The following is a 23,423-nucleotide window of genomic DNA, read 5'->3' on the forward strand; positions in this document are numbered from 1 at the left end:
CCACTGCGCCACCTCCCAGACTACAGGCTTTATCATGTCTTAAAACTAAAATTTATATCAGGGACAGAGCTAGACAGTTTAATGCAGAGCAGTCTGCGAAGGTATCATTGACCCATGTTGGGTTAGAAGTGTGGGGCCAGGTGTAGTACAAGTTGGGTGGGACGGAGAGGAGAGCTGGAGAGAGAGAGATGGAATCAGAGAGAGAGAGACTATGCTGCCCAAGGCTCTCAAGTCCCAGGTTCAGTTCTCTGCATCACCATAAGCCAGAGCTGAGCAGGGCTCGGGTAAACACACAGCACACGCACACACGCACACACATCAACGTAACACACTCAGGCTATAACGGAAAATGATGCTCAAATATTTAACTTTTAAAAATGTCATATTTGAATCACTTTATCATCGCATATGCAAAGCTATGTTAGACAGTGAAGACATCTGCTTCCTTGGCCAAGAAGTGTAGGCGCTCCTGGGGGCTGAGGCAGAGACAGCCAACGCTGAACAGCTGAGCCGCCTGAGCAGGGCTCCCTGCATTGGGCCGCACTGTGCCCGGGCAGAGGGATGCCAAGTGGAGAGGCCGTGGGACTGGCATCCCTGAAACTCTCTCTCTCTCTCTCTGATTCCATCTCTCTCTCCCTCTCTCTCTCTCCCTCTCTCTCTCTCTCTAATTCCATCTCTCTCTCTCCCTCTCTCTCTGATTCCATCTCTCTCTCTCTCCCTCTCTCTCTCTCTGATTCCATCTCTCTCTCTCCCTCCCTCTCCCTCTCCCTCTCTCTCTCTCTCTGATTCCATCTCTCTCTCTCTCTCTGATTCCATCTCTCTTTCTCCCTCTCTCTCTCTCCCTCTCTCTCTCTCCCTCTCCCTCTCTCTCTGATTCCATCTCTCTCTCCAGCTCTACCCTCCCTCCCACCCAACTTGTACTACGTGGCCCCACACTTCTAACCCAACGTGGGTCAATGATTCCTTTGCAGACTGTTCTGCTCCTCAGTGAGTCACAACTGCCCTCAGAGAAAAGACCTGTAAAGGGTGCTGTGATGTAAAGAGGAAGTCTCTATTTCCTGAGAAAGATTCCCAGATGGGAGAGAGATTAGCCCGTCAGCACACAAAGCATGGACACCTAAGGACCCAGAGGCCACAAGTTCAATTCCTGGTAACACCGTATGCCACAGTTGAGCAATACGCTAGTCTCTCCGCTACTTCTGTCTCATTAAAAATCAGTATTTTAATTTTGTTTTATTTTATTCAGGGGTGAATGCTTTACAGTGCAGCCACTGACATATGCAGATAACTTCATTATGCACCAGGCCCCAGAATTTTCTCCCTCTCCTACTTCTTCCCTCCCCAAGTCCTTTGCTGTGGTGCAGTGCCCCATGTCCATCCATCTGTGCTCTCCTCCCTCCCAGAGTCCTTTGCTGTGGTGCAGTGCCCCATGTCCATCCATGTCTCACCCTGTGCTCTCCTCCCTCCCAGAGTCCTTTGCTGTGGTGCAGTGCCCCATGTCCATCCATGTCTCACCCTGTGCTCTCCCTCCCTCCCAGAGTCCTTTGCTGTGGTGCAGTGCCCCATGTCCATCCATGTCTCACTCTGTGCTCTCCTCCCTCCCAGAGTCCTTTGCTGTGGTGCAGTGCCCCATGTCCATCCATGTCTCACTCTGTGCTCTCCTCCCTCCCAGAGTCCTTTGCTGTGGTGCAGTGCCCCATGTCCATCCATGTGTCACTCTGTGCTCTCCTCCCTCCCAGAGTCCTTTGCTGTGGTGCAGTGCCCCATGTCCATCCATGTCTCACCCTGTGCTCTCCTCCCTCCCAGAGTCCTTTGCTGTGGTGCAGTGCCCCATGTCCATCCATGTCTCACCCTATGCTCTCCTCCCTCCCAGAGTCCTTTGCTGTGATGCAGTGCCCCATGTCCATCCATGTCTCACCCTGTGCTCTCCCTCCCTCCCTCCCAGAGTCCTTTGCTGTGGTGCAGTGCCCCATGTCCATCCATGTGTCACCCTGTGCTCTCCTCCCTCCCAGAGTCCTTTGCTGTGGTGCAGTGCCCCATGTCCATCCATGTGTCACCCTGTGCTCTCCTCCCTCCCAGAGTCCTTTGCTGTGGTGCAGTGCCCCATGTCCATCCATGTCTCACTCTGTGCTCTCCTCCCTCCCAGAGTCCTTTGCTGTGGTGCAGTGCCCCATGTCCAGTCTATGCTTCACCCTGTGCTCTCCCTCCCCATTCCTACTTTATTAAGTCTTATTAATAAGTGAGATAATAAAAATCAATATATTTTAAAGAGATGCATATGGGGCCAGGTAGTGGTCACCTAGCTGAGCGCACATGTTACAATGCGCCAGGACCCTGGTTTGAGCCCCTGGTCCCCACCTGCAGGGGGAAAGCTTCACAAGTGGGGAAGCAGGGCTGCAGGTGGCTCTCTGTCTCTCTCCCTCTCTATCTCCCCTTCTCTCAATTTCTGGCCGTCTCTATCTTTAGCCATCATGACACTGCACACCTTTCACTACCTTGGCAGAAGGATCACTCCCGAGGACCGCTGCAGATCACCTGGTAGAGCACTTACAGTACCTGCATGAGGCTCTGGGTTCAAGCCCCCAGTCCTCACCTGGCACAGCAGGCTTCATGAGCAGTGAAGCTGCAGCACTGGGATCTCTCCCTCCCTCCCTCTCTCTCTCTCTCTCTCTTTTCCCGCTCTACTTCTCACTGTCTCTTTCAGAAAAGAAAGAACAGGTTGGGGCCAATGGAGCGATGGAGTCAGCAGAACCACGCTGAGCTCTAGCAATGACCCCAGAGGCAAAGATAAAATAAAAGAAGAAAAATATCGATTCTGTTCCTCTGCCTCTACTAGAATCAGATTGGCTTTTATTATTTGATTGTGTTAGTTCCTGAGATGTTTTGGATATTTGCTATCCTGCACGCTTATGCCTTGGTCTAGATCGCGGCATTGGAATAGTGTCGTCTTGTCCACACGAAGGAAATGACGCCTGATTTCTTTTTTAATAAAGATTTTATATATTTATTCATGAAGAATGATAGGCAGAGAGAGAGAGAAAGAAGCAGACATCACTCTGGTACATATGCTGCTAGGGATCAAACTCCAGACCTCACACTTGAGAGTCCCACACTTTATCCACTGTGCTACCTCCTGGACCATGACGCCTGATTTCAAGACAAGCATTTTGGCGTGGCTACACGGTGCTCTTGCCTTTTCTTTCAAAATGTTGATGATCTGACAAGAAGTCACCGTACTTTGGACCCCACGGCCCATTCTTTGTTTTTAAGCAAGAACAGCTGCTACTAACGTCAGAGCACAATACAGGACAATTTGCAACAGCGCTGGAAACCTCACGTTCCTTTTCAGACCCAGCTGTCACCGATCAGAACAGTCCACAATGACTTCACAAGGTCTGCCAACTGTCAGAGAATCCTGATTTGTATCAAAGTCCTTTCCATGAACAGAAGACACTAGAATGACCAACACTCTGCACATTTCACCTTCGGGATGCTAAGCATCAAAATAAACAGGCCTGCATTTCCACGGCAGTTAGACAACTTCATTCACCCACTACCACCTCCACTACCCCCAAGGTTACTGCTGGGACTCAGTGACCCCCATGCTCCTAAGGGCCAGAGCTTTTCTTTTGATAGAAGAGAGGGAGGGAGAGGGAGAGAGAGGGAGAGAGAGAGAGAGGGAGAGAGAGAGAAGCAACACTAACTGCAGCCTGTGTCACCACCTGTGACGCTCCCCCTGCAGCTGAAGACTAAAGGCTTGAACCCCGGTCCTGGCCTAGAGTTACGCAGTTGCTCTACCTGGAATGCCACCTGGCCCTTAGTTCACAGAAAGAAATTTACTGAATGCCTTCTCTCTAACTCAGGAGCAAGATTATAAGTGCTATGAGAGATAGAGAAAATCCTAAGACAACATGGCTTTCCAGGTGCCTCACTGTGGCAGAATAAAAGACAAGAGGAATCAGGTGGCGGCGCACCTGGTTGAGCGCACATGTTACAGTGCACAAAGACCTGGGTTCGAGCCCCTGGTCCCCACCTGCAGGGGGAAAGCTTCACAGGTGGTGAAGCAGGGCTGCAGGTGTCTCTCTGTCTCTCTCCCTCTCTGTCTCCCCCCTCCCTCTCTAGTTCTGGCTGTCTCTATCCAATAAGTAAATAAAGATCATGATTTTTTTGAAGGAGGCAAGTATAATTCTCGGTTGTGGTATATGGTTGCTGGTAGCCTAGCTGCCTCTCATCTCCTGCATTTCTGCACATAGTGTGGAAAATGTACTGACTGTCTCTGGGGTCTCACCTCTCTCTTAAGATGTTTCTGGGGAGCCAGGCAGTAGCACAGCGGTTAAGCGCAGGTGGCACAAAGCACAAGGACTGGCATAAGGATCCCGGTTCGAGCCCCCGGCTCCCTACCTGCAGGGGAGTCGCTTCACAGGTGGTGAAGCAGGCCTGCAGGTGTCTGTCTTTCTCTCCCCCTCTCTGTCTTCCCCTCCTCTCTCCATTTCTCTCTGTCCTATCCAACAACGACGACATCAATAACAACAATAATAACTACAACAATAAAACAACAAGGGCAACACAAAGAGAAAATGAATAAATATTTTTAAAAAGAAGTTTCTGTAGCAAACATTCTTGGCCAACAGGACCTCTTTCTCTAGAGCAAAGGGCACTTTTGCTCATGGCCCTGGAAGGGAGGGGGTGTCTCTCTGCAGGGTGAAGGTGAGTGCTACTCGGCACAGGGGTGTCTCTGCAGAGCAGTGAGCAGCTTTGCTGAGTACACACATGTCCTCTACCAGGTGTGTATGACCAGGTACGCCACCACTGGCCCTGGACTACACACTCAAGCGACGTGAACTGCCCAGGATCCTCCTGTACTGAGCCACTCGCACACTCCGTGTGCATAGTCTGGCCCTCCAGTCCCCACAGACACTGGGACTCAGAGCCTCAGCAGTTCCTGGAAATCCAACAGGGCCCTGAGCTCATCCCCAGGAAAGCTCACAGACTGCTGTCCCCCAGCCCCAACTGCTGCCAACCACACGTGCAGCTGTGAGAGCGACCTGTCACCCAGCGGCCTGGCAGCGCCCTGCCCTCCCAGCTCAGGAAGGCTGCCATCCAGCTCGTGGGCATGGACGAGAGACCCGCTCCCTGCACCCCTGCACTCACCCGGAAGTAGTCGCTGCAGGCTGCTAGGACGGCCTTGTGGGCGTGGAACTTCTGCTCCTCTGCGATCAGGGTCACGTCGCAAAGGATGCCGTCGCTTCTCTGTTGGTTCAGCGCAGCCAGGACGCTGTCGTTGTGAGACTCCGAGTGGCAGAGCCGATGGCCCGTCAGCATGCCTTGAATACTACAGACAAGAGTGGCCCAGTCAGCATTGCTCCGGCCCAGCTCTCCTGCCCTCCCCGACTGACCCTCAGTCCAAACACCCAGGGAGCAGGCGCCTCCAGAGCACGGGAGGAGAGAGCGAGCCCTTCGGACCCCACTTCCTTGCCTGCTGTGAGGAGCTCAGTCTCTTACCCACTCTTGTCCTCTTTTAACATTTTAAAATTATCTTTATACATTTATTGGGTAGAGATATCCAGAAATCAAGAGGGAAGGGGGGGAGAGAGAGAAAGAGACACCTGCAGCCCTGCTTCACCACTCACGAAGCTTTCCCCTTGCAGGTGGGGGGTGGGGGCTCGAACCCGGGTCCTTGTGCACTGTGACATGTGCTCTCACTAGGTGTGCCACCACTCAGCCCCTCTCTTTCTGAATCTGTGCACCCACGGCTGTGTGTCAACCCAAGTCCGTCAGCTGGCGAGCCTCTAACTCTGGGCCTCTGACACATGGTATATGCACATGCTTTTGAACTTTTTTTTTTTTTAATGAATAGGGAAGTTTCTTTTTAAAAAATTATATTTATTTATTTATTGGACAGAGACAGCCAGAAATTGAGAAAAGGGGGAGATAGAGAGGGAGAGAGACAGAGAGACACCCACAGCCCTGCTTCGCCACTTGCAAAGCTTTCCCCTTGCAGGTGGGGACCAGGGGCTCGAACCCGGGTCCTTGTGCACTGTGACATGTGCGCTCAGCCAGGTGTGTCACCACCGGGGCCCTATATGTGCATATCTTAAAGTGCAAAGCCTTCTAGAATGTGACAGAGTATGTGTGACTTTCTTACTCCGATGTCCCCACCAGAAAAAAATTCTGATACCTCTCTCCCTCCCTCCTCCTCCCTCTCTCTCTCTCTCTCTCTCTCTCTCTCTCTCTCTCTCTCTCTTTCACCTCTGAGCACCTGAGTGGAGTCAGCACAAGATCAGAATCTGATCACCCCCATGCCCCAATGAAGTGCAGAATCCACTGGCCTTGCATGACTCAGCTGAGAAAGAGGAAGTCACCAAGCCTCCCCACAGGCCACAGTACTCCACTAATAAATACAGTAAACAAAACGGAGCAAATGTAGGTTGGAAAAAGCACTCGTTCAGAAGGCAATTCACTCAACTGGATTATTAGACGGGAGACGGGGCAGGAAGCACGCTTTGCAGAACATCAAAGCAAATGCCATAGTTTATGAAAAGAACTGAGTTTGGAAGAAAAATATATTGACAGTGTTATCCTTCACTGTCTGTATGGGATAACTCTATATTTATGAATACACAATGCTATTTTTGTTCTATTTTGTAAAAATGCTAAATTTACCTATTGTGAAATCTACCCCTTTCCCCTACCCCATTCTAAAATAATTATCCTACTGCCCTTTCGAAACTCCTAGACAGAACTCTAGGTCTTTCTGCAATAATGCTATAGGAGGAAATGCAAACTGGGTTTGTAGACAGCTATGAGAACTTCTGGTGCAGGTGCATGAGATGTGCCCAGGCCAGAGAAATGGCTCCCGGGCACAGCACACTGCCCTGCAGGCGAGGGACAAGGCTGGAACCCAGCCCTCAACTAACAGAAGTGCCAGCATTGTGGTCTCTCTCCCCACCTTCTCTCTCTCCTCCCTTCTCTGTCTCAAAAGGAAGCAAAGAAAGAAGGTAGGAAGAAAGGGAAGGAAAAGTCTGTATTAGTCCCTGAGTGAGAAGGGTGACTCAACCCTGCTTCTCATCTGAGCACTCTCAGGCTGTATGCAGCTGACAGAAACACTGGCCCTCCTCTCCCCTGTCCTGGGAGCTCCATCCCCCCTGTCCTGGGAGCTCCACCTCCCCTGTCCTGGGAGCTCCATCCCCCCTGTCCTGGGAGCTCCACCTCCCCTGTCCTGGGAGCTCCATCTCCCCTGTCCTGGGAGCTCCACCTCCCCTGTCCTGGGAGCTCCACCTCCCCTGTCCTGGGAGCTCCACCTCCCCTGTCCTGGGAGCTCCACCTCCCCTGTCCTGGGAGCTCCACCTCCCCTGTCCTGGGAGCTCCACCTCCCCTCTCCTGGGAGCTCCACCTCCCCTGTCCTGGGAGCTCCATCTCCCCTGTCCTGGGAACTTCATCTCCCCTGTCCTGAGAGCTCCATCTCCCCTGTCCTGGGAGCTCCATCTCCCCTGTCCTGGGAGCTCCACCTCCCCTGTCCTGGGAGCTCCACCTCCCCTGTCCTGGGAGCTCCACCTCCCCTCTCCTGGGAGCTCCACCTCCCCTGTCCTGGGAGCTCCATCCCCCCTGTCCTGAGAGCTCCACCTCCCCTGTCCTGGGAGCTCCACCTCCCCTGTCCTGGGAGCTCCACCTCCCCTGTCCTGGGAGCTCCACCTCCCCTGTCCTGGGAGCTCCATCTCCCCTGTCCTGGGAGCTCCATCCCCCCTGTCCTGGGAGCTCCACCTCCCCTGTCCTGGGAGCTCCACCTCCCCTGTCCTGGGAGCTCCATCCCCCCTGTCCTGAGAGCTCCACCTCCCCTGTCCTGGGAGCTCCACCTCCCCTGTCCTGGGAGCTCCACCTCCCCTGTCCTGGGAGCTCCACCTCCCCTGTCCTGGGAGCTCCATCCCCCCTGTCCTGGGAGCTCCATCCCCCCTGTCCTGGGAGCTCCACCTCCCCTGTCCTGGGAGCTCCATCTCCCCTGTCCTGGGAGCTCCATCCCCCCTGTCCTGGGAGCTCCATCCCCCCTGTCCTGGGAGCTCCATCCCCCCTGTCCTGGGAGCTCCATCTCCCCTGTCCTGGGAGCTCCATCTCCCCTGTCCTGGGAGCTCCATCTCCCCTGTCCTGGGAGCTCCATCCCCCCTGTCCTGGGAGCTCCACCTCCCCTGTCCTGGGAGCTCCATCCCCCCTGTCCTGGGAGCTCCATCCCCCCTGTCCTGGGAGCTCCACCTCCCCTGTCCTGGGAGCTCCATCTCCCCTGTCCTGGGAGCTCCATCCCCCCTGTCCTGGGAGCTCCATCTCCCCTGTCCTGGGAGCTCCATCTCCCCTGTCCTGGGAGCTCCACCTCCCCTGTCCTGGGAGCTCCACCTCCCCTGTCCTGGGAGCTCCACCTCCCCTGTCCTGGGAGCTCCACCTCCCCTTCCTGTGAGCTCCACCTCCCCTGTCCTGGGAGCTCCATCCCCCCTGTCCTGGGAGCTCCATCCCCCCTGTCCTGGGAGCTCCACCTCCCCTGTCCTGGGAGCTCCATCTCCCCTGTCCTGGGAGCTCCATCCCCCCTGTCCTGGGAGCTCCATCTCCCCTGTCCTGGGAGCTCCACCTCCCCTGTCCTGGGAGCTCCACCTCCCCTGTCCTGGGAGCTCCACCTCCCCTGTCCTGGGAGCTCCACCTCCCCTTCCTGTGAGCTCCACCTCCCCTGTCCTGGGAGCTCCATCCCCCCTGTCCTGGGAGCTCCATCCCCCCTGTCCTGGGAGCTCCACCTCCCCTGTCCTGGGAGCTCCATCTCCCCTGTCCTGGGAGCTCCATCTCCCCTGTCCTGGGAGCTCCATCTCCCCTGTCCTGGGAGCTCCACCTCCCCTGTCCTGGGAGCTCCACCTCCCCTGTCCTGGGAGCTCCACCTCCCCTGTCCTGGGAGCTCCACCTCCCCTTCCTGTGAGCTCCACCTCCCCTGTCCTGGGAGCTCCATCCCCCCTGTCCTGGGAGCTCCATCTCCCCTGTCCTGGGAGCTCCATCTCCCCTGTCCTGGGAGCTCCACCTCCCCTGTCCTGGGAGCTCCATCTTCCCTGTACTGGGAGCTCCATCTCCCCTGTCCTGTGAGCTCCATCCCCCCTGTCCTGGGAGCTCCATCTCCCCTGTCCTGGGAGCTCCACCTCCCCTGTCCTGGGAGCTGTATATGTTCTTCATATACAGCTATGAAGAACAATGAACCCACCTTCTCTGACCCATCTTGGACAGAGCTAGAAGGAATTATGTTAAGTGAGCTAAGTCAGAAAGATAAAGGTGAGTATGGGATGATCCCACTTATCAACAGAAGTTGAGAAAGAAGATCTGAAAGGGAAACTAAAAGCAGGATCTGACTAAATTGAAAGTAGGGCACCAAAGTAAAAACCCTGTGGTGAGGGGGAAGGTAGACATTCGGCTTCCTGGGCCAGTGGGGGGTGGGGGTGCTTGGGTGGGATGGGACACAGTCTTTTGGTGGTGGGAATGGTGTTTATGTACACTCCTAGTAAAATGTAGTCATATAAATCACTAGTTAATTAATATGAGGGGGAAAATTAATTGTATGTCTCGAAGTTTTTAAAACACAGACTGAGTCTTTTTAATATAAAGGCTGTGTATCTGATATGTGGACTCTCTCAAAAGCCTAGACCAAGTAGATCAGAAGCAACCAGTGTCCTTGGAACTCCCCTGTCCTTGGAACTCACCCTCCCCTGTCCTGAGAGCTCCACCTCCCCTGTCCTGAGAGCTCCATCTCCCCTGTCCTGAGAGCTCCACCTCCCCTGTCCTGAGAGCTCCATCTCCCCTGTCCTGAGAGCTCCACCTCCCCTGTCCTGAGAGCTCCATCTCCCCTGTCCTGAGAGCTCCATCTCCCCTGTCCTGGGAACTCCGGCATCCAGCCCCTCCCTCTGATATAAAGTGACCACTCAAGAGAGCGTGAGACTCCACACACCTGCCCGGGGTAGTCAGCTGTTATGCCTGAGCCCCTCTGGCCGCTCTGGAGACTCAGCTGCTGGTGAGTCTTGGCTGGGTGCAAATCACTAGTTTACAGTGAGCACATGCCCTGTGGGAGGCCAGAGTGCAGCTGCCAGGGAACTTAGCCAGACATTTTTCTTTTAATGTTTTTTTATTATCTTTTTTATTTCTTTAATAGAGAGAGTGAGAAATGGCAGGAAAAAATGAGATGGAGAAGTAGAAAGAGACATGCCTGCAGCACTGCTTCACCATTTGTGAAGCTTTTCTCCTGCAGGTGGGGACAGGGGGCTTGAACCCGGGACCTTGTGCATTGTAACATGTGCACTCAGCCAGGTGCACCACCCCCCACCCCCTAGCAGGGCATTTTTAACTGAGGAGTTTCAGAGATGTCAGAACTATAAGAAGAAAGGAAGGAAGGAAGGGAGCTTGACAGATAGCAGTTCTCATGGGAAGGTGGGAGGCTCACTTTCAGCTGAAACCCAGCAGTCAAGCTTTGGAATGGTCACTGTCTTCAAATATTCATCTAGTAATTGTAGCTATAGGCCCATTCCTTTACTTAGTAATTGAAAACTACATTCAAAGGCACAAGTAACTTTTTTTTTTAACACATAAGAGGATTAGTTAGCATCACTCAATTAAGTGACGAAATGAATTGTAATAGAACAACTATCAGTTAGGTAAAGCTTTAAGATAATCTGTGAAAGATCTTTCCTAACAGAGTATTTTAACAAATTTAACAAGCACAAACCATTTACCACGTCCTATGAATTGTTCTTTTCTTTCCATTTCTTTTTTTACTGCTGATTTAGTAATGATCAACAAGATTGCAGGATAACGGGCACAACTCCGCACAGTTCCCACCACCAGAGTTCCCTGTCCTGTCCCCTCAATTAGAAGCTTCCCTGTTCTTTATCCCTCTGGGAGTCTGGACCCAAATTCTTTATGGGGAGCAGAAGGTGGGAGTTCTGGCTTCTGTCATTGCTTCTCCAGTGAACATGGATGTTGGCAGGTCTATGAATTATTCTTAGTGATTTATAATTATTAATTCATTCAATCTCCATTACAACCCTTTGAGAAGGTACTATTGTTGTTTCTAGTTCACAGATAAGAAACCACAGATCCAAAACAATGATTTTTAAGAAACTATCAGCAAAAATACGTTGATGCAATCTTCTGCTCAGAAAACAAAAATAAGAAAATGGTGATGTGTACAGATCTCAAAAATCTATGTATGAGGGCAAAAAAAATAAAGTCAGTATTTGATATTTCTATTATGCATAATATAAAAATAAAATTTATTTAAAAATTAATATACATTAGCATAGTACTGTGAGTTACTAATAAGAAAAGTTTGAAATTATGATTCAAAAACATCTCTGCCCTGTGACTAAGCTACATTTTGGGATTTCAAAATAGATTTCAATTATTATAACCTTAGAAACTGTATTTTGAAACTCACATCTTTTCTCCTTGTGAATATCACCTTACAGGCTAAATAAATGTATTTTCAAATTTCATTTATAGATGAGACGAATATATTAAAGTAACTGTCTTTAAATGTTTCCTTACTCATTTTGCAGAGAGAGTCCCAGTTATTGTCTTTATTGCTAAGGCTGAATTTATATCTGCCTTTCAGATACCTATCCGCAGTGAACAAACCTTGCCGGGAAAAGAGCAGCAGCTGTACATGGAAATCTGGTGAAGAGAAAGAGACTCAGCAGGGGTTGGTGTATTGCACCAAAGTAAAAGATTCTGGGGTGGGTGGCTGGGGAGAATACAGGTCCAAGAAGGATGACAGAGGACCTAGTGGGGGTTGTATTGTTATATGGAAAACTGGGGAATGTTATGCAGGTACAAACTATTGTATTTTCTGTCGAATGTAAAACAATAATTCCCCAATAAAGAAATTAAAAAAAAAAAGACTCAGCTCTAAACAATTGCAATGCCGCACGCTTCGCGGCCTCATCGTGCTGGGCCCCAAACAGTCTAAAGGAAACAACACGCTCAGTACATAAGGCAACACTTGGCACAAGATTCCAAATATTTTGGAACCAATCTGTTAGGAATCCTTAGAAGCAGAAACAAATACTCCCAACATTTGGCAAGAAGTAAAGGCCTATTAATCAACAAGTCATTGTTGTATTATGAAAGCAACTTCCCACTCAGCGTTCAGATAGCAATCTGCATAAATTCTCAGTCCTCTAAGGCTGGGCCCAGAGGAGGCAGGCCCAGGTGGTGGGTGTCCATAAGCCTCGGAAGAAGTAAGCAAAGCTGCAGTGAGCCATGTCTAGCGAAGGCAGGAAGCAGACACAAGCTTGCAAACAGCTCTCTGGAAATTATTCCAAACTAGCGAACTAAGACTCTCAACTGAGAGCAACACCCCTCCATTATCTGGGAAGCAGAGAGGGGAGGGAAAGCACGTTCCTAAAACATCAGAAGCTGAGAAAGAAAACACGGAGTAGGAGCCCATTTCCCAGGAGTAGCCACCTGCGGACATCGTCCTAGAAGTGGGCACGGTCTCCCACGGGAGCAATGCCACCTTCTGGGCATCCCCACGTGAAGAGCTGCCTGCTTGCCCCGAGGAGCCCCAGGCAGCCCTGGCCGTGCAGACGGTCCAGATCCAAGTGGGCTTTCGTGGAAGGTGCGGTGTTGGAAGTCTCGGGAGGACGCAGAACACCCTCAGAGTTTTATACGGACCACCTGCCCGTTTTATTTTGGGTCTATTGGCTACATAAAATATATAGTTGACACTCATTTTTACTCGTTTCTTTTAATTTTTTTTTTTGCCTCCAGGGTTATTGCTGGGGCTCAATGCCTGCACTACGAATCCACTGCTCCTGAGGCTATTTTTTCCCTTTTGTTGCCCTTGTTGTTTATTGTTGTTGTTGTTATTATTGCTGTTGTTATAGCTGTTATCATTGTTAGATAGGACAGAGAGGAGGGGAAGACAGTGGGGGAGAGAAAGATAGACACCTGCAGACCTGCTTCACCTCCTGTGAAGCGACCCCCTGCAGGTGGGGAGCTGGGGGCTCGAACCGCGATCCTTACACCAGTCCTTGCGCTTTACGCCACCTGCGCTTAACCTGCCGCACTATCACCCGGCCCTCTTTTAATTTTGTTAACTGTGACTATGTGTGTACACACACGGGCATTTATGGTTCGATAGGTGTCCTCTAAGATTCTAGAGCTGTGGGTCCCTCTGTGTCTTTCCACCTGACTCTATAGAGGCTGCAGTCACCCCAGCGGCTTCTGGGCGCACAGCTCCTCCCGCTCACTGCACCCAGCGTCTGTGGAGGCAGTGCTGCCCTGAGCATCAGGCTTCCCAGGCTGCTTTTCAGAGGAGCCAGATGTTGTTTTTGATGGGTTAGGTTGTTTTCGCCGGGCTGGCTTCACGGGCGGGTAACAGACGACCAGGGACTCATGGTTGAGCTGTAGGCAGTATCTCTTTATTCATGCAGGACGCAGCACAATCTAAGACGAGCTAAGCTAAACTCAAGGTACAGTAAAACTCACAATGCTGTCTTTATATATACTTACAAAGTAGGGTGGAAACAGGATGTGACATAGAGAGGTTGGAGAGAAAAGTGACTGGTAAAAATCAGAGTGTGACAAGGAGGGGGCAGAGCAGGCGAGAATCCTATCACTGTTTTACAAATGCCCTGGAGGGAGGGTGGAACTTGTTAACAGTGGTTATGTAAATAGAATGAAGTGGTTATGTAAATAGAATAGTGTTAAGCAGGGGGGATTTAAACCAAATGAAACAGAAGGGGTCTCATGCATACCAACAGCCAGATAGCAGCCTTGTCAGCACTGGGTAGCAGGGAGTGGGAGGACTGAGGTCTGGGGACAGGACTATGTGTGACGTCAGGCCTTTAACGTGCAGTCTGGTATCGATGACAAGAACGGAAAAGCCAAATGCAGGGCACAGCTTTCGTGACTCGGCCAGACTCAGTCAAGCACTGCTTCAATGCAAGCACCTCTGTCACTTGACAGACTTGACATGTTTTTGATCACTGAACTCTTACAGCGTCTCATTTCCAGGGAAGGAATTTTGAGTTTTGTCGGTTTTTAAGAAATGAACTCAAGAATAGCTGTCTGCTTTTTAAACACCTGCACTTCAAATTTAAAATTTCAAGTCAGTTTCTGTGTCAATGCTTAAGTCATATTTAGATGTAAAAAATAAGGCAGTTTTCAAGTTAGACTACCAATAAAGTTCTACATACTCATATAGCAAGTAGCATTTTTAGATATCAAACAGTCTCATTTCCTAGTGGAAGACACAAAAAATTCACTGGACGAAAAAAATTGATAGTACTAGAATTATTTATGACCCCTTCAGTTCAATATACTATTAAACAATTTAGTGAATGCCCTGCTTCAATTCTGCCATCAACATACATATAGAGAGATTAAATACATTAATAATATGTGACTCTACTTATATAAGAGGGCAGGCTGGTAAGACAGTTGTGAGCCAAAATCTTAAACCGTATTCCTAGTCTTATAGAATATTTTATAATTTTAAATACATTAAAATGAATGTTAACAAGAGGATAGTCAGAACAGCAGTCAAAAGACACTGTATTCTTAATGAATGGTTAAGAAATAATGAACACTACACAATGCAGAAAGGAATTTCGTCATAAATGGCTTTGTTTACTTCCTTCACACACTCATTCACTCAACAGTCATCCTGTGGCAGGTGTTATTCTAGGTGCTGAACACAGAACGGTGAACAGACGCAACTAGGCAGTGTCCCTCCTGAGACACTGGGTTTAGCAAGGCGGTTACACATCAATCAGAGAATCTGGCCTCCCTAAAGAAGCAGTGCTGAAGCTGTGAGCTGGGAAACAGGCTACCATGGTGAACGAGAATCGGAGGGTTCATGCAGAGAGACAGCGTGGGCTCCGGTCGTGTGGGAGCATGGTGCGTGGCCCTCACACGATCTACAAAACCTGCAGGCTGGAACCACCTTGAGGCGAAGGCGGGGACGTTGCCAGTCAGATCTAGGCAGTGAGGACTTGAGTCCCCGCCCGAGTGCCGACTGCTGGCTGACATGCTCAGGGCAGTTAGCAGTGAGTCACAGGAAAAGTCCCTGTAGGTGGAGCTCCAAGAATCCTGAGAGAGAACTGATCAACTGGAGTTGTCCTTGCTTTTTATTTCTTATTCTCGTTACTTATAGGATAGAGACAGCCAGAAATCAAGAGAGCAGGAGGAGACAGAGAGGGAGAAAGACAGAGAGACACCTGCAGCCCTGCTTCACCACTCGTGAAGCATTCCCCCTGCAGGTGGGGACCGGAGGTTCGAACCTGTGTCCTTGTGCACTGTGACGTGTGCGCTCAGCCAGGTTGTGCCACTGCCTCCCCCACAGCGGAGAGGGAGAGTGCTTACTGTAGGTAGTGTCCAGCCTACCGACAGACTTGCTCCCTCAGCTGGAGGGGTAGCACTGTCTGCAGTGACCTCTCTACTCAGCCACCCAGTCCCACGAGCTTTGGAAATAAACAGGCTTACCGCTCAAGTCTACACAGTTAACAGACCGTGAGCAAGAGGATTGCAAGTCACGTGCCAAATGCTTGGTGGACAAGAGGAAACTAACCCTGGCAGGGAGAAGAGCTGAGGGGGGCAGGCGATGGTGCATGGGGTCCGGGACACACACATTACAGGCCTTGAGGACCCAGGTTCAAGCCCCTGGCCCCCACCTGCAGGAATAAAGCTTCACGGATGGTGGAGCAGGACTGCAGGTGTCTCCCCCTCTGTCCTCTTTTTCCCATCTCACTGTCTCTATCCAATAAAACGAAGGAAACTAAAAAATCCGCAAGAGGAGCTGGTGAGAGCCGAGGGGATGGACCTCAGAGGAGCACCCTGTGTGGTCACTTTATCTAATGACTAGTTTACTGAGTAAGGGCCTAAGTGCAGGGGCTGGGTGGCGGTGCACCGGGTTAAGCCCACATGGTACAAAGCGCAAGGATCCCAGTTCGACCCCCTGGCTCCCCACCTGCAGTGGGGATGGGGCTTCACAACCTGTTGGTCTGCTTCTACATTCTGCTTCTAAGACCCCTTCTGTTTCATTGGTTGAATCCCCCTGCTTAACACTGTATTCTGTTTACATCACCACTGCTAACTAAGCACCACCCTGCCTGCAGGGCACTGGTTTCATCCTCACTGTTTTCACGCTTTTTCCTTCTCCCCACCCCCTATCCTACGCACATCATCTTCCGACCTGACTCTTCCGCCTCAGGATATATAAGGACAGGATTATGATTAGAGATGGCTTAGATTGTGCTGCGTTCCACATGAATAAAGACTGAACTGCGTACCACTCAGCCATGAGTCCCTGGTCGTCTCTCTCTCCTGCCCGCGAAGCCAGCCTGGCATCTGGCACCTGAACAGGGAGGGACCGGCAACAACCCATGAAGCAGGTCTGCAGGTGTCTGTCTCTCTCCCTCCCTCTGTATCTCCCCGTCTTCTCTCGATTTCTCTCTGTCCTATCCAGTAAAACGGAAAAAATAACCGCTAGGAGCAATGGATTCGTAGCACTGGCCCCAGTGATAACCCTGGAGGGAATAAACAAAACAGAACAAAATAAAATAAAATAAAATCTAAGTACAAAGCTGTGTCCCAGAGCAACAAGAAACTCTCTATCTAGCCCTAAAATTTGGAAGACAAGAGGAAATAACAGTGGCACCGCCTGAGACAGAGAAGAACAAGAGAAGGGCAAGGACAGAAGATGAGTGGTCCCCAGTCAGAAGGGCGGGAAGTTGCTGGATCAGAGCACACGGTCCTGGCCCAACAGCCTGGCAGACACAGGGGCCAGTGGGGAAGGGGGGAAGGAGGGCTCCAGGGAGCAGCAGGGACAGAAACACCATCGTGGAGACGACAGTGTTGTGGAGGGCGGACGGCAGAGAGGTCCGAGGGAATCAATAAAAACAGTAACGGCAGATCTAGAGTAAAAACTCATCTTGAAAAGTATACACAGGATCGGAGGCAGACGGTGTCGTGGTCATGCGAAAAGACTCGCATGCCTGAGGCTCCAAAGTCCCAGGTTCCATCCCCCACAGCAACATGAACCAAAGCTGAGCAGTGCTCTGGTAAGAGAAAAAGAAAAAGAAAAAAAGAAAAAAATTGTTAAGGGGCCGGATGGCGCACCTGGTTGAGTGCACACGTCACAGCGCACAAGCACCTGGTTTGAGCCCCCGGTCCCCACCTGCAGGGGGAAGCAGGGCTGCAGGTGTCTCTCTGTCTCTCTCCCTCTCTACCTTCCCCTCTCCTCTCAATTTCTCTCTGTCTCTGCCCAAATAAAAAATACACTTTTGAGTTGAGGGAAGTCAACATCCTCAATAAGAAAAAGAATAAAAAAAAAACAGATAAAAAGATCAGTTAAAAATCATGAAAACTTGGGCAGGTGTGTCCAGCAATCAGACCACAGCTACTGAGTCCTGGTGGTATCGTAAAGGGAAACCCCGTGGCCTGACCGCCTTGCTCACTCTTTTCAGACACGTGTGGCTCCTCTGCTCGGTGCCCGGGCCCAGCATGTGCTTAGCAGCTGAGTTCAGGGCTCGCGCAGCCAGGCGGGAACGGGCTGGGGAAGGCTGACCTGAGACAGCGTTCGGAAGGCATTCTCCAGTCGGCTCCGTGGGGTTTCAGCCTTAGAAGTTGGCACGGGAATTGGCGAGCATTCCAGCTGAATACATGGAAGAAATAAAGGCACAGTCAGTTAAATACAAAAAACAAAACAAAACAAAAAAACAACCCACACGCTGGGTCTTCCTGATCTCAATGCTTCAGAAAGTCAGGGAAGCAGCGTGCTCCGTTCTTTGACCCAGTCAGAGCTCGTGACTGAGTCTCCTTAACAAGCAGTGCTTCAGAGTGTGAATCTCATCAACTTACTGGAACTTGGAGAACCGAGAGATAAGATGGGCTTGACACAGTCCACACCAGCTGAAGGAACAGTGTAGTTGTCGCATGCAAACTGAAGCACGCAGTGGCCAAGGCGAAATGGGGGCTTATTACCACCGAAATGCAAAGGCCTAGAAGCAAAGGCTGCCAGCTTTGTTGCCTACAGAGACCGCACTTTCCTGTCAGAGGTGGGGGCTGGAGGCTGGCGAGACAGCTCACCTGCAAAGTGCTGTGTGGTGCACAAGGCCCAGGCCCAGCTCAGCCCGGTTGCACCCAGCCCCCCCCCCCCACCTCTCTCTCTACATGAACAAAGAGGCCTGGAGGTGGGCAGACAGCATAGTGGTTATGCAAAGAGACTCTCATGCCTGAGGCTCCAGAGTCCCAGGTTCAATCCCCTGCATAACCATAAACTAGCACTGAGCAGGGCTCTGGTAAAAAGAAAAAAGAAAGGAAGGAAGGAAGGAAGGAAGGGAATGGAAGAAAGAAAGAAAGAAAGAAAGAAAGAAAGAAAGAAAGAATAGGGGAAACACCAGAGTTGTGCATTAGGAAAAACAAGAACATAAACTCAGAGAAAATACATTAATGGTTTAATCCCTAGCAGGACCACACTGCCAGAGCTGAGTTGCAACTGATAAAAATAGGTAAATAAAATAAAGTAAAATAAAATCCACTGTTCCCAGTGGCCATTTAAACAAAAAAAGTAGGCCTGGAGCAGTGAAGCCTTGGCAACAATGATGAAAAATGGAACAAAATAAAATATGAATGTTGGTTGGTAAAGATCAAATCAAATTTCCTGGCTCCATGCATACAGAAAAACAAATTTCTATTCAAAGAGCAAGTTAAAAAATAAACTAGAGAGAAAATAAGATGGAATGTAAAAACTAGTCAGAAATGAAAAGAATAGATTCTTCCCGGAGCCTCGAGAAATGCATCTGCCGGTGAGCCAGAAGCAGCTGAGGGCCACGTGCGCCCAACCGCCTGCCCCCTCCCCCACCTGCCCCCTCCCCCACCTGGCCCCTCCCCCACCTGCCCCTCCCCCACCTGCCCCCCTCCCCACCTGCCCCTCCCCCACCTGCCCCCCTCCCCACCTGCCCCCTCCCCCAACTGCCCCCCTCCCCCAACTGCCCCCCTCCCCCCTGCCCCCCTCCCCACCTGCCCCCTCCCCACCTGCCCCCTCCCCCACCTGCCCCCCTCCCCCACCTGCCCCCCTCCCCCACCTGCCCCGCTCCGCCCACCCCGCCCCCAGCCCCGCCTCACCCGCCCCTTTCTATCCTGTCCCACCCCGGCCCTTTCTATCCCGCCCCAGCCCTGCCCCTGGCCCCTCCCCTTTCTATCCTTCCCCGCCCCCCGCCCCGGCCCCGACCCCGCCCTGGCCCCGCCCCTTTATCCCGCCCTGCCCGGCCCCGCCCCTTTCTGTCCCGCCCCGACCCCGCCCCGGCCCCGCCCTTTCTATCCCGCCCCAGCCCCGCCCCTTTCTATCCTTCCCCGCCCCCGACCCTGCCCCACCCGCCCTGCCCCTTTCTACCCCCCTGGCCCCGCCCTTTCTATTCCGCCCCGCCCCGGCCCCGCCCCTCTCTGTCCCGGCCCCGCCCTAGCCCCGCCCCTTTATTCCGCCCCGCCCCGGCCCCGCCCCTTTCTGTTCCGCCCCGCCCCGGCCCCGCCCCTCTCTGTCCTGGCCCCGCCCTAGCCCCGCCCCTTTATTCCGCCCCGCCCCGCCCCGGCCCCGCCCCTCTCTGTCACTGATGTGGCTCGGAGGCGTGTTGCTTGAATCGCCCGGGCTATGGGCCACGACTATACTTTAAACTCATTACAGGTTCTACTTCCCATTTTCCAATGTGCTCAAGAGAGACTAAATTAATTCCAATCTGTATAATTAATTCCAATCTGAAATGGGCTCCCTTCTGTCTCCATTTTACTTTGAAAAGCAATGAATCAGGATGGAAACACTCATGGGAGGAATATGTCAAACTGGGCTTACTTGTGCCTTATGTGAGAGGAAGCACCTTCATTTCGGATCCGGCTCAAACACAGGGCTTATTGTCCCCATAGACAGGTCCATGCAGGCACAGCCATCTCTTGTAGCGTCCACCACAACTAAACATTGGGTTGTTCTAGCATTTTCACAACTGCCGTATTTTCATTTCTTATTTTCTTTGTTAGTTACTAAAAATACATTTATATTTTTATGTATTTCTACTTGTACGTCTTGACAAAACTGGAAATAAGCATCCCTTCCCTTAGGATGAGCCAGCAGGCTAGAGCAGCACAGGCGCCCGGGGTAGCTCAGGTACATGGCCTAACCGGCTAAGAGATTTGCTTAGCAACCTGTCACAGCTACAGCTTCTCTCCAGAATCTAGGTTATAAAGTCCAGCCGTTACACCTCAGACAAACACTGTCAGAGATGGGCACTTGCGCTTTAAAAGGCCAAAGAAATACTTATTATTATGGAAAAAAAAGACAAAAACCTTCGTCTTTCTGAAAATCTAATGTTTTTGAAATACTCTCAACAAACAGATAGGTAAATGGGGAACAAGAACTCTGAAATCAAAATAAGCGAAATAATGAAGGCCACATTGAATGCCGTTTAGCCATTCTGAGCTTGGTCATTAAAAATCAGAAGATAGATTAAATCGCCCTACTGCCTCAGCGACCCACACACCAAACTAATTCCTATCAGAAATCCCCCACATTCCACAAAAGTTTAATGAAGTAAACATTTTAGAGGTAAATTAAAATGAGTTAATAGATAAATCTCTCTAAAAAGTCATGCTATTAATCATTTACTAGATTTGCCATATATATTTTTACTACTAAATATTTATATACATTTTATATGCCAGGAAACCTGTTTTCAGAGTTGATACGGGGGCCAGATGGTGGTGCATGTGGGGAAGTGCCAGAGTTACCATGTGCAAGGACCAGGTCCAAGCTCCAGGTCCCCACCTGCAGGGAAAGAGTTTTGAGGCCAGTGTAACAGTGCTACGAGTGTCTCTCAGATTCTCTTGCTCCTTCTCTAAACCCCTGCCTTCTCAATTTCTCTCTGTTCCTAGCCAAATAAATTAAATAAATAACTAAAATTACAGTTGGAACAAGTATTACCCTATCTTTATAGAAAATATACTTGCAATTTGTGAGTTTTGGTAACTTGCATAAAAGTTTACTTGCTTTATATCTTATGTACATTAAAAATATTCTAACTTTCCCTTACAGAAAGTGTGTCTGCTTGAGGGCTCCAGGCAGACAGGTCTTTCCTCTCTCCTCTTAGCTCCTTGTACTAGGATGTAAATTTTTTTCCTTGGAGGAGGAAGGAACCGGGGTCATCAGGTTAGGCCTGCATGTTACCAAGGGCAAGGGCATCGGTTTGAGCCCCTGGCTCCTCACCAGCAGCTCTGCAGATGTCTCTTTTTCTCTACCTTTCTCTATCTCCCCCTCCTCTATCAATTTCTCTCTGTCCTATCTAGTAAAAATTAGAAAGGAAGGAAAAAATAAATGAGAGAGAGAGAGAGAAAAGAAAGGAGCCTAAGAAAGTATAGGCCAACAGCACCTAGATATAGACCAGGCCCAGGGCCCAGGAGGCAGGGCACATGTGCACATGTGCCCATAAATTAGGGGAAATATACACCTTAAAGTAAAAGTGTAACAGTCTACAGTGACTCAGTAAGCACAGTAAGCAAGTAGAAAGACCTAGAAAAGATAAAGGACTTAATCAAATATTGTCTGCGCAGACCTAGACACCCTCCTCACCCACCTCCTATTTCACATCCTCCAGTCACTCCAAGGCTGACCTTGACAAAGTCACACGACAAAATCTGGATAAGGGCAAGAGACTGGCACACTTTGATGATGGCTCTTTAGTCACTGCCAGGCCACCCAGCACCTGGGGCCCTCGTCAGGGAGTCCTGGGCCCACATACTCAGCCAGTCGAGGAAGACAGGTCCTGAACTGAGTGCAGCCTAGAATGTTCCTGCCTATGAACCTGGAATGTGAGCTCAGTCCTGCAGGGATGCAGAGGCCACGCAGTTTCCTGTGCTGAATAAGGACCCCAGATCAGATCAGTGGGGCTTACAGTTAATGGTATTTATATACTTTCCCCATATTTGGGAGCTGCTCACTTCCCTGATCCAGCTTTCTAGTCCTATTTCCAACTATGATGACATCTCCCCAGACAATACTTTTAGCCCACCTGCATGTTAGCTGTTGGGCTCAGGCAAAAATTAGTAAAATCATGGACCCCTTGGAATATACCTGAAATAGACTTTCTAGGTCCTTCCAACATGAAGACCCCTAATCTCATCTGCTATATTCACACCTATAGGTTCCTGATTATTAAACAATTTATCCTGCTTTATATCTTAATGCTTTTCAGCCACCAAGTTGCAGATGCTACCATGATGCCATCCTGACTTCCCTGGGCAGACGCCCTCACCCATGTGTCCTGGAGCCTCCCCTCCCCAGAGCCCCGCCCCACTAGGGACAGACAGACACAGGCTGGGGGTGTGGATCCACCTGCCAACACCCATGTCCAGCGGAGAAGCAATGACAGAAGCCAGAACTCCCACCTTTTGCTCCCCATAAAGATCTTTGGTCCAGACTCCCAGAGGGATAAAGAACAGGGAAGCTTCCAATGGAGGGGAGGGGACATGGAACTCTGGTGGTGGGAACCGTGTGGAATTGTACCCTTCTTATCCTCCAGTCTTGTCAACCATTATTAAATCAATAAAAAAAAAATAAAAAGAAAGCATAGTCTTTCTTTTTATTTATAAGTCAGTCTCACACACTTCCCCTGGCCAGATTCCTAAAAACAGATTCTGGACTGGGTGGGTCAGGCTGGCAGAGAACAAGGGGGTGAGTGACGGGAAGAGTCAGAGGGGCTCTGCACGTGTCTGGACCTCACCCAGGTAGACACCGTTACCTGTGCCCAGGCCTGGGCACAGCGCCTCGCAGGTTTGGAGGCCTGTGAGCTGGTCTTTTCTGACAAGCCGTCATTCCCAGGTTCCTTTCGTTCTAATAATAATCTCCCATTTCCTGAGCCTGTTAGTACCAAGAACCAAATCAGCCTCTGAATGTCAGACTGCCCTGTTCTCAGCCGCCCACACCCTTGGTAGTAAAACTACAAAGATGACACACAGCGTCCATCCAGCTGTGCTCTGTGATCCCCGGAGAAAGGAACATGCAGTTCACATCTTTACTAGTTATGAAGTGAGAGAGGAGGAGAGAGGCAGACAACCAGTGTCGCTCTGGCAGGCACGATGCTGAGATCCCACTCTCCAATCGAGAGTCACTTTTCTGTGGGTGTTATAACTGGCTATTCTTAGAAACAAATTCCTCCTGGGACACTGCTTACACATTAAGCATAGAGAGAGTCCCCTTGCTTTTACCAGCATCCTCTCTTCTCCTGAGTTGCACAAAAACTGTGGAAACTCACGTGGAGAGGGCCTGATCGCGTGCCTGAGGGACTCTCAGATTCTGCCACAGAGACAAAGCAGCCAGGGCGAGGCTTCCCGGTGCCTGCAGGTGACTGTCTTCGCGGGGACGCTGCCGC

The 23,423-nt window shown here is 50.7% G+C and overlaps 1 protein-coding gene across 4 annotated transcripts in view; it reads right to left on the minus strand.

The window, feature by feature from the left end:
• Positions 1 to 23,423, minus strand: part of KLHL32 (kelch like family member 32) — a 218,633-nt gene that overhangs the window by 159,008 nt on the left and 36,202 nt on the right. For 2 of the 4 annotated variants that reach the window (XM_060190743.1, XM_060190741.1), the window contains exons 2-3: positions 17,579 to 17,665; positions 5,152 to 5,332 (exon numbers count right to left, since the gene is read on the minus strand). In XM_060190743.1, coding sequence (XP_060046726.1) covers positions 5,152 to 5,332; positions 17,579 to 17,601 — 204 coding nt within the window. In that variant the 5' untranslated portion in view covers positions 17,602 to 17,665. The remainder of the gene's footprint in view (positions 1 to 5,151; positions 5,333 to 17,578; positions 17,666 to 23,423) is intronic. The other 2 variants (XM_060190744.1, XM_060190742.1) reach the window with 1 other exon arrangement.

This window comes from Erinaceus europaeus, chromosome 4 (genome assembly GCF_950295315.1).
Source record: "Erinaceus europaeus chromosome 4, mEriEur2.1, whole genome shotgun sequence".
NCBI lineage: Eukaryota > Metazoa > Chordata > Mammalia > Eulipotyphla > Erinaceidae > Erinaceus > Erinaceus europaeus.